This window comes from Varroa jacobsoni, unplaced genomic scaffold, assembly GCF_002532875.2.
Source record: "Varroa jacobsoni isolate VJ856 unplaced genomic scaffold, vjacob_1.0 scaffold_452, whole genome shotgun sequence".
Lineage (NCBI taxonomy): Eukaryota > Metazoa > Arthropoda > Arachnida > Mesostigmata > Varroidae > Varroa > Varroa jacobsoni.
Genome location: NW_019213354.1, coordinates 150,223 through 160,740, shown reverse-complemented (window position 1 = coordinate 160,740; position 10,518 = coordinate 150,223). Strand labels below are relative to the sequence as shown.

Sequence of the window (10,518 nt, the reverse complement as noted above, 5' to 3'; positions counted from 1 at the left end):
GAGCCAATCCTCAAACAGCATTAATTTGAAAACCACCAGTCACCTATCTGTCGCGTAACGTGCAGGAACGTCAGAAACAATCAACTAACGTTGATGATGAGCATGTAAATGTCAACTCGGTAACAACAGTTTGGAACTGTAATTGCCGAGATTTGTGCATGCTTCTGGGTTAGTTGTTGTGAAAACTCGAAGCAGTCTGTGATTGTAAATTGGAATCCTCCCAGAAGATGGCCTAGTCCCGAGCCTTGTGGGCTCCACCTTGCAAATTGATCTCTGCCCTGACTATTACCGTAAGGGTTTGGGCAGGCTTCAAGCCGCCGGCTACGCTATCAATGTAAACGTGTCCTGAATGGTGAATTGCGTACTACGTGGGATTTCGACTTTTTAAAAACGTACACGTCTAGAAATATTATTATAGAGTTTTTATGTATAACAAATAAATCTCGTTATGGAGAGGGCTGCGTATACTTCGTTTTCGTTAGACTAATTTTCCTCGTTCAGGCCCAAGCGTCCAGAAATAAAGCTGTCATAACAACCATCTTTATCATAAATTCACATTGAAGCAGATTGAGAACATATCCTTTATTATTTCGATACTTTCAACTATCTTATCAACATTTCCTTTATGTATGTTACCCAAAACTTGCCAAACTTATCCGTCCTCTATGCGGCCATATGGCAACCACGCAAGCAACATTTGCCCTTTCCCGCAGACAGTTTATCGCATCGATTATTGTTCGAGGGAAAACAATATGTAAATACACATCGAATATTATCAAGTACGATAATTTTCTATGCAAATGTTCATGCTTTCGAAGATTTCGTAAGAAAATATGGTATCTGATCGATTCTACGCGTAAATTTCGACCGAATCGTCAGTGCACCAATTGGTATTTGTAGGCGTCCCTTACTGATAGGGGGATAGCAGATACCGACTAGCAACAAACTAAATAATATCAATATTGTTGAGTATTAATTGCTAAATAACGAATTTAATAGGGTACTTTCGGTCAAGTAATTCTTATATGTGAAACTCTTAAACGACCATAGTCGAAGGTGTCGTGCGAACTATCGTGGATGTCATATCGATCTCTAAGAGACGCACGTAACCGTACGAGCCAGGAGCCTGCGCTGAATCTGCACGCAGAAAAGATCTCTTTTTATCGGTATTATATCGTGTCTTTCAAATAAACAATTTAATAGAGCACATTTTTAATACAGTGAACGCTGTAAAACAGAATCTAGCAGGGATTAATTTATCGAAAACAACAAAGGGACCAGAGGCCTTTTTGGGCCTGCGCTTAGCACTGCCATTTCGTGAGCACCTATATCAGCCTCTGATTTTTTTTGGACATCAGGCTGCCACTTGTTTACGATTCTCCCCACAGGACGGATTACTACGACAGCAGTAGGTACATGTTTCGCGATTAATTCCAAATCCCTTTTCACTACAACTGGGCGCGCAAACGTTCGAACATTTGCGGGAAAACGCGACCAATACTCCATTTAATCGTGCGACGTCAACCTGAATGAACGAAAGAAGATCGAACAGGAACGAGTTACATGAGAAGAATCGAAAACAATGGACTGATACTGTACACTGTTATATCTCCATAATTATTTCATAAAATATCACTAAATAGTGATGATGATGATGATAATAATATGGAGGTAATGATTCAGGACCAAAACGAAACTCATTAGCGTTGATTCTCTATCAAGTATCCTCCTCTGTGAAGAGCTTTTATGTAAACACACGGCTAGCTTTCAGAGGGCCTTGTTCTCTGTGAATGAGCACAGAAGACACAGGGCATTAATTAAGCAGTCATCGTCAATGATGAAGCATCATCAAACTAGCATTGGTTATATAATGATTAGGGCATCATTTTGATCACACTGGAATTGAGAACGCTTTCAAGCTAACGAATCAAAGCACCGATTCTAAATTATGCCTCCGCTAGAACGTCGAATAGGTAGCGAAGTTCGTTCAGGACAAGGCTTGAAACTTGCTTCTGTCTTTACGATCAGGGCCGGCTTGATGATAAATAATTAATGTGTACATGTTGAAATCATTACAATTTTATAAAAATTCCAAAATAGTAGTTGGTCAAGCGACAAATCATATCATAGCATAAATTGGCCGTAAATCAATCTGAAAATTATCGCCGGACATAATCCGATTGATTAGAAAGGGGCTTTCAAGTCCCGATGACGAACTGGGCAGCGCACGAGCTACGTCTGGACCGCTGGGCTTACAGGGCGTGCAAATTTGTTCCGTACCTATTAGAAAAATGTCTATTTAACCTAACTCTCGGTGCATCTCAACGAAGATAACTTAAAATACGCGATTGTTGATAGTGCGCATTAGGCTCAGCACCAGCGATAACGGTTGAGAAATAGTATGTGAAGCATCTACACGTCATTCATCAAAAAAATGGAGAACATAAGCATGTGTATATAAATATGTACTTGGCTAATTTTCTATTTCACCTAAGTAGGCCATGGAAAAGCCCTATTGAGTAAACTTCGAAACTACGTGCAACTGTTCTGTAGGTTGTAGGTATATAGAATTCGATGTAAGCTATGACAAATAAAAATCATACAATACCTAACTAGATTAGCAGGGTTTTATAAATTACAACACGCCCTTGGCTGTTTTTTTAGACTGGCCTTGCAATAGTTGGAGTTGCTGCTGCAGCTTACGGTGTCCTTGCTGCCCAATCCAACGAGACAGCTATCGTTTGCGTCGTATCTGTCAACAGAGAAGTCGACATCGCACGTGTAACATTGTACGCGAGCTCCACCAAAGCTTCGACCTTCACCCTCATCTGCAACACAAATCGGTAATGTCTTGATGATCGATAAATACAAATTGATCCGTAGTGTTAGAGGTAACAGTAGAGCCCAAGGAGATTATCAGAAGTGAAATTGTCGCGGTTTATGCGGGAATGTTATTTCATCAAAAGGATAAATAGGTCAAAATATGTCTCGACGATGTGCATTTACTGGTTCGAACTTATACTAACTTGTTGTACACACTTAACAGCAGTCTAAGGAAAGCTATTCGCTGTGCATAGTTAACCCTGTCCAATTTCTGCGTACGTTTTAATTATCTCGCATGATTTGTGTTATATAATTCATGTCAATCTGTACCACTGTAAGTATCAATCCGATATGGTTGAAGCTCCTTAAGCAATAATTTGCTAGTGTTGCACTCGCCTTGACGATATCTACGTCTTAGATAATAAACCGCGAGAACTGGTAGCGAAAATATGTTCAACCTCCGTTGAAGTTCGTGATTAGCTGTGTACGTCTCATTCAGAACAACGCTCGATTTCGACACATAAAGGAAGTCGTCACTCCAGAAACACAGACAGCATACGGAACAATCAGGAAGCACAGCCACCGGCGCGTGTTATCCAGTTAGAAGGTGTTGTGGTAGACTTGCTATCGGTTAAATCGGCTAATTTCATGTAGTACGTAGTAGTCATATGTATGCTGGGCCTATGGAAGCTTAGCACTAAACTGAGAAAAAAAGCAGCATCCATGGCCGTAAGCTCGTTCTTCATCACAAGATATAAACTCGTGTTTTCCTGGAGTGCGTGAAGGGACTCTAAAAGCGGGTAGGCCGGCCCGAATAGGTGCACGTGTGACATGCAATGAGCACAATCGATTTACGTGCGATAAGATGTCATGCATGACAGGCCTCAGTGAAAAGAGCCAGAAAAACCTTCAACAGGCCTTGCATGCTGGGTATTTGACATAAGATTATTTCTAGAATACGAAAAATGTACGCTATGCAATGAACTAAATCTCTAAATAATAGCAAAAGCTAACACACTGTTTGACTCCAAAGAAGCTCATGACAGTTATAATGACGAAATGTACTTGAACCTTTTCGTCTTCTTTGCATACGAAGCCACGAAAAATGAGGTACTCATTTGAACGTTTGAGTCATGTCACTGACGTTCGAAAAAATTCGTTCTGACGTTCGAAGGAAGAAGACGATCCTCGTTGAAGTAACGTCTTTGACGATAATACACTTTCGAGTTCGATACAAAGTGTAACCGGAATCAACTGCCAATTTGCTCGCTGCCTCGACGACGTCTTTGGTAGGATTTTCTTTATAGAACTGAATTTCCGTATTTACCTTTACTCCGTTTATCACGTCTGTTGCTGGACACAGTCGATGAAACGAACAAGTTATTTCCACCTCACCCCAGTTACGGTCGATACAATATGACTGTGGACAATCGAAATAAGCTGACCTTCAAAATACCTAAAAAAAAAAACATACACGAATTATGTGAACATGTTGACTTACGTGCCTTCGCGTTGTGGCAAAGCAGAATGGGCAGCGTTTGCAAAGTAAGCAGTAATAGCTTCCACTCGGGTGCCATACCGCCAGCGCACTATTGAGTTCGCTGCTACTACCTGGACCACGATCTATCTCGTGGCTTAGGGAAGGGTGGTTTGGGCCTAGTTAGAAAGGATCCCGTTGTGCACGTTGAATTCAGCACACGGACGCCGCTAATAGGACGGTGAGCCGGTAAGGGGAGCAAGGCAGAGAGAGGAAGACAGCAAACGTTGAGGCACTCAGGGCGCAAACTACGTTTTGAAAAACACGACATTTTTAACCTTTACCTAGTTTTGTTATGGCATGCATCAAACATTGGTTACTACTCATATGTAATCTGAAAAACTCGACTTTCGACGTACAGGTTAAATTGTTGAGTAATTTTTTCTTGAGTAAATAGGTTTCAGTTGTGTAGGTCCTAATTCTCAATATTAATGGACCAAATATGTGTATTAATAAAAGTAAAAGTCGATTATTTGTGTGTAAGTAAAATTGTATGCAGCATAAACACTGTTATTTAGCAGGCCCTATCGTTTTTAGCTATCTTATGTGATTTTTCACTCCGATCAAGTTTTAAACGCATTCGACTTGCACGAAACCGATCAGCCAACTTGTCCGCAAGTTTTCCAAATCTCTGTGTAGTAAGTAACTAAGCCCACTGTGGCAGATACCATATTTAATGGCAAAAAAATTTGAGTTAAATACAAACAAGTCGCACCTTACTTAAAAAAAGCCCTGGCTAGACAGATTAACTAATTGTTGAAATAGCGCTAAGGACAATGAGTCATGAACAAAATGGATAGTCTTCAATATATGGATGCTTTCACAAATGCTTACTTTACATTATTGGTGTTAGTAACGTTAATTGTGAACACAGAAACATTCTCACAGTTCGCGCACGTATATCCAACTGCTGTGACCACGTCATTATATGTAAGGACGTAACTAGCGCACGTTAACGCGCCAGGAACAGCGTTATCAGATGCGCCTGTCAGCTTCGGTCAATTAAATGTGATCACTGACCTTATGTCTGCTTTTGCTAGTAAACAAGAATTGTATGAAGATCTTTGACATCAATGAGGTGAGAGAGCCCTTATATAGCACACTGTTATGATTTTATCAAGTTCAAGAGATAATGATAGGTGGGTCAATTCAAGTATGCCATGATTAGGTACTTCTTAATAAAAGCTTGCGTATAAAAGGATATGTCCGAAAAAATTCTCACTGGAGTAGCAAAGTCATGAAAAATCAAAAATCAATCCTGGGATATCTCAGAAACAGCGTATTGTTCTGTTCTTAAGTGACGTGCGACAAATAATTGCTGTTATTTCTAGTGTTATTATCGGCCGTGGTTATCTACTGAAGATGAGCTTCTAGCCGACGAAGGCCGCGTTCGCACTTCAGTGATTTAATCGTCTGAGAGATATAGAGATAATTAGTTATTTTGTTTAGATCGTTAACTTTTGGCATCTCATTGGATGCCATATGATCTAGACCAATCTGTTTCTTATGGGCTTTTGTTATGACATGGCCACAGATAAACATTCAAATATTATTATATACTGAAGAAAAATTCGACATATATGCTTCATTATTACCTATTGTTAAGTTCCCATTTTCCAAGGCTGTCAAGCTTGGCGTCCGCGAAGACCTAAAAAGGAACGTGCTTTATCTATATATATGTGTATCTTCCTTTAAACTAAAACTTGTTTTCGCATTTGCCTCCCTAACAGGGACAAGCCTACTACGGAACGTCAAAGTAACGTCATAGAGGATGTGTAACAAATTCGCAAATTTTGCAGAACACCTTAGCATTATTATACGCAGAGAACCAAAGGTTGGTTTAACGATTGCCGTACGCAGTGGAAATGGATCAAATTGTTCGATTACGTAAAATGGAAATTAATTAATAACCAACTTACTCTAAAAAAATTAACTTCGAATCCTATATCTAACATTATCTATCGTGCTGGGGAGTAATGCTTTCCTCCAAACATCTCTACTTGTCGTTAGCTGTAGACAGTTTACTATGAAATGTTACAGGTGGCCTGATACGTGTTGATAAAGTACATGCCTTTCGTAGCGCCTTCCATTGCTTATGCTATCTTGCCTTGCTGTTCATGTTTCCTTCATGTTTGTGTTGCTTGCGACCTACTGCACCTATAGCTACAAATTAAAAGGCTCTAGGTTATTTAAAGAAGTTAAGACAGGTGTTGTTAGATGTCTATACGTTCCTGTTTAGCTGTTTTATTTAAAGTTAGGATCAAACGGGTGGTTATAGTGGACAACTGTCGCCTCATGCTAATCAACGTTTCTCTGCAGTTGATAAAAGTATTCAGTTGGACGGCCTTATGTCGTCTACAGTATTATACCACACAGAAAACGAAGAAGGGCTCTAAAGACCACGTGCATAAAGAAATACGCACGTAAATTAGTGTCCAGTCTTATTGTTAACTATATAAATAAATATTTTTGCAGAACATAAACTATGGAAGACATGATAAATCATTCGAAATGACTTTGGAGCTCCACAAATAAACATAATATGGGATACTACTTTTCGCGTCTGTAGCAAAACGTTAGCGATTTGAAAGCGCGGTATTTGTGGTAAACGCACCTTCTTTAGCGGCAACTAGTGGCTTTATGATTGCTTTGTTTTATAATTGACTAGCAGGCAGTGCTAGGGCAAAGGTTTGGCATTATGATGGCACTTTAAATTAGGTTTCGTCACTGTGTTGACGCCTTCAAGCGCTCGATCTGGCCTCTGTATCTTGGACAAAAACTGCACAAAAAATAACAAGGGCAATGGAAACTTTTTTTTTCCTATTACTGCAAAAACAGATTGAAGTTCGGCACTGGTATAGAAAAATGATTACACCAACATTGGAGAATATCCCGGAAGACAATGAATTGAAGCTTAGCATGCCGGCCTACAGAGACAATGATTTTACTGATTTCGACGCTGATATAGAGCCAATCGAAGACGCGTCACCTTTGTCCTACTTAGGCGTAGCGTACGAGGAGCGCGTCCCTAATGTCTCAACAGACGACCCTACACAGAGACAATGTTCCTTTACCAGCAGTTCCTCGACTACAACTTCAGGTATAGTAGAGAAGTAAACAAATGATTCCTTCTAATGCCTTCTTAGGTACAAAACAGCTCGTTGTCAGCCTAATAGACCTAACGTGTTATCCAAAATATGTAGCCTAAGCGGTACATCTAAAGACTCTTTTTTTGTATATCATTGCAATCTTTGAAGTAATGGTTCGATGAGTTTTTTTTAATGGTATTCCCTAGCACTGATTGGGCAGAATGAACAGAAATAATAGCGAATTTTATTTCAATATTTATTTATTTTATTAGGTTAGCATTTAAACATATTTGTAACGGTATTTCAATACCGATGGGTCCCTGTGTCTATGAATATTTCCAGTCTGTCCCAAAATCGATTTAAATAATGATGCTGATACAACTTCGTATAGTTCAGCAAAATGTTTTTTGACCGTGTTATATTAATGTTTACTTTCTCAGGCTACCCGAGCTGATAATAGATGAGTGTCTAAGTGCACAAAAAGTGCTAGTTTCATTGGCCTTCGTGGTATTCGGAGTTTTGTGGGCGTAATAATATGAGTTTAATAGGTTACCTCGATTTGCGTATTTTAGCGAAGCTTACGTCATCCCTTGCACCAAAACCGACTGAGTGTGAAGACCGTCCCGCGTTCACAATATTCATAGATCCGATCACCTCGGACGGCAAGGATTCAAAATTCAGGGCAGCAGGAAAATTGCAGGGCGACTCAATTGCGAATAAGCCCCAAAGACACTTCAAGTTGTTTAACCTAACGGCCAGCAAGAAAATCGCGAAGGAGAACCGCGTGAGCGACTCCGCTATCCGCGACGAAAGCAGTAGTGCGGTAACTAAAGGTGAGTCATTAACGCGTGTCTGGCTTTGCAGACGAATACGCCCAGCCGTGACCCGGGCTCGCGTAGACGGCCTGTGTCCCACATCGGACACGCTCGAAGACGAAATTATATAGCAAATTTATCTAATCGTAAGTACCGTAAATGGCTCGACCCAAGTGGATTCGTTAATATGGATACGTATTTAGGTACGTTTACTTACCACGTGCGACGATGTTTCGAGTCCTTAACGTTTTGAATATGGTTGCCTTATGCGAATATAAAAGAAGATAATGTAAACTGCTGGCTATCGCGATTAAGTTATGGAGAGAAAAACGATAACCAAGGATGACAGAGGGTACTCAGATTTTTGCAGATGTTTTTGCTGACCCTTCCAACAGTCAACACTTAGGGTATGATGTCTAAGTCGTATTAAAGGGCTGAGGATATTTTGAAGGTTCGGTAGATTATCATTGTGTGTGCCACCATTACAGCAAACAAGAAGTACGAGGACTGTCTATTAACTAGATTTCCTTTGTCTTTCGGATTGTTCGTAAAGGTCGCGATGGAATCGCCGTTGCAAAGGGTCCTCTTCAGCTTTCACAAACATTACAGTCACTGCTGTCAGAAGCACAGTAGGTCCCGCAGCTTTTGAGAGGTCAGAAAAAAATGCTAAAGTAAATAATTATGCATTGTCCGTCACCTTCTTGATAATATGCCACCTAAAGCTAACCTGGTTAAGTTGACTCATAATCTATCCTAGCTTATTATTTGCTTCCATACAAAGTAAAGATACGCGTATATGGATTAGCGGTACACTGTCTTATTGATTTTAGCACTTATAACGCTGCATTTATTTCGACCCATATAGAAAAAACGACGTAAGCAGAGAAATTTCCACTAATTTATTTATTCATTCCAATCATCCGCCTGGCTTCTTCTAGAATATGCACAACAAAGCCGAGCGAATCGCACCTCTGAAACACAAGTTATTTCGTTCATATTGACTACATTAGTTACAAAAAGGCAGACAACTTCTTGCATTTAAACAACATCCGCATATAATCAACTTTGGTACAAAATGCGAATCGAAAAAAGTCATATAAATATATAGGTGCACGGTGCAAATGCGCACCTTATTGTATTGGAATAGGCAAAGAGGAACCTGTATCAGTGGGCCATTTCATGTTTTTTGACCTTGTTCACAGCTCTTCAATCTATCGTCAGGTGCATTTTGCCTAACGAATACTATTAGCCGTTACTTAAGTGTCCTTGTGTAGAGAGATAACTCATTTATTGTTCCTGGTACATTCGTGCAGATTTCAGATAGAGTCACCTGGCTATTTCGGAAACAATTTTAAGCTGATAGTTACCCAATGTATGTCACATTCAAATGCAGAACTTTAAATTGCAGCATTATCGTACACGTAAATTTACTTAACTTCGTCTGAAGTTGAGCTAGAACGAGTGCGAAGCTTACATGTGTAAAATAAATCTAATTAAGTTTAGAACGAAATAAGTTAGTGATTTAAATTTGTCGGTACAACGTTGCTGTCTCGACAAATACCGAGTACGTTTTAGCTATTGTTGATTATTTGTTCAGATGAATATAGATCTTTTTCATTGGTATAATATTTGTTATTTTTTTTCTAATCAGTACACGCATTAAGATAACTAGAGTTTTGAACGTATTTTCGCAATCGGTGCACCAAATCATTGAAAATTGATAAGAAAAACGATAACAAAAATAATAAAGAAATTACGATTCTTATAATCGGGTGTATGAATGTATTCTAATAAAAAAAAAATCATAAGTACAGCTTGTACGGAGAAAATCAGTAAATTATAATGCTTTGAATTTCTATGCCACTGCTTCTTTTTTCGCATTGTCCAGATAATGAGAAAAGCTAGGGGTGTTTTTTTTTGCTTGGCGATGTGCTGCTTCAAAAGCAAACGTAGTTCATCGTCACTAGTCTGCAATTACATATATATGGTATAACCGTAAAAATTTATTAGTATATGTGAATTTAACAATAATTTCAACTGATAATTTCAGGCGTAATTCATGCGATTTGATTCACATTTATCTATTCAGTATTGAACACCCAAAAGCTTGTCCCTGCGCTTGCCGGTATCCAGCCGGAAGAGGTTCCTCGCGAACGTAAAACTAAGTGCAAAGTAAAATCGATTTTATAAGGTCTATTTACAAATCGATTGCTTACTTAGCTATAAGAAGGAGCGATGCTTCAACAGTGCGAGT

General features: G+C 39.3%; 2 protein-coding genes across 8 annotated transcripts; one reads left to right on the top strand and one right to left on the bottom strand.

Annotated features, from left to right (window-relative positions):
• Positions 1 to 562: 562 nt before the first annotated feature.
• LOC111260561 (uncharacterized) lies at positions 563 to 5,277 on the bottom strand. 5 transcript variants are annotated; one of them, XM_022833431.2, is made up of 4 exons: positions 5,195 to 5,277; positions 4,325 to 4,608; positions 2,671 to 2,828; positions 563 to 1,525 (listed from the first exon to the last, which is right to left on the bottom strand). In XM_022833431.2, the coding sequence occupies exons 2-4, from the start codon at positions 4,398 to 4,400 to the stop codon at positions 1,355 to 1,357; spliced, it is 405 nt and encodes a 134-aa protein (XP_022689166.1). In that variant the 5' UTR covers positions 4,401 to 4,608; positions 5,195 to 5,277; the 3' UTR covers positions 563 to 1,354. The 5 variants fall into 5 exon arrangements, with proteins under 5 accessions (XP_022689166.1, XP_022689165.1, XP_086824520.1 ...); XM_022833430.1 differs by having other exon boundaries at positions 4,325 to 4,530; positions 5,195 to 5,276; XM_086968394.1 differs by lacking the exon at positions 4,325 to 4,608 and adding an exon at positions 3,895 to 4,279 and having other exon boundaries at positions 5,195 to 5,275.
• A 70-nt stretch (positions 5,278 to 5,347) lies between these two features.
• On the top strand, positions 5,348 to 10,471 carry LOC111260560 (uncharacterized). Of its 3 annotated transcripts, XM_022833429.2 has the most exons (6): positions 5,348 to 5,438; positions 6,091 to 6,194; positions 7,199 to 7,460; positions 8,022 to 8,282; positions 8,818 to 8,916; positions 10,315 to 10,471. In XM_022833429.2, exons 2-5 carry the CDS (start codon positions 6,132 to 6,134, stop codon positions 8,895 to 8,897), a joined length of 666 nt encoding a protein of 221 aa, XP_022689164.1. In that variant the 5' UTR covers positions 5,348 to 5,438; positions 6,091 to 6,131; the 3' UTR covers positions 8,898 to 8,916; positions 10,315 to 10,471. The 3 variants fall into 3 exon arrangements, with proteins under 3 accessions (XP_022689164.1, XP_022689162.1, XP_022689163.1); XM_022833427.2 differs by lacking the exon at positions 10,315 to 10,471 and having other exon boundaries at positions 8,818 to 10,122; XM_022833428.1 differs by lacking the exon at positions 10,315 to 10,471 and having other exon boundaries at positions 5,419 to 5,499; positions 8,818 to 10,122.
• The last annotated feature ends 47 nt before the right edge of the window (positions 10,472 to 10,518 follow it).

Bases quoted from the DNA above. Each gene is read 5' to 3' on its own strand.
- LOC111260561 (XM_022833431.2), bottom strand. From the start codon at position 4,400: ATGGCACCCGAGTGGAAGCTATTACTGCTTACTTTGCAAACGCTGCCC. The intron at 2,829-4,324 runs GTAAGTCAACAT...TTTGTGTTGCAG, and splicing joins TTGCCACAACGCGAAGGCAC to ATGAGGGTGAAGGTCGAAGC. The intron at 1,526-2,670 runs GCCAGTCTAAAA...TCGTTCATTCAG, and splicing joins GCAACTCCAACTATTGCAAG to GTTGACGTCGCACGATTAAA.
- LOC111260560 (XM_022833429.2), top strand. From the start codon at position 6,132: ATGTGTAACAAATTCGCAAATTTTGCAGAACACCTTAGCATTATTATA. The intron at 6,195-7,198 runs GTTGGTTTAACG...CTGCAAAAACAG, and splicing joins TTATACGCAGAGAACCAAAG to ATTGAAGTTCGGCACTGGTA. The intron at 8,283-8,817 runs GTGAGTCATTAA...TTGTTCGTAAAG, and splicing joins CAGTAGTGCGGTAACTAAAG to GTCGCGATGGAATCGCCGTT.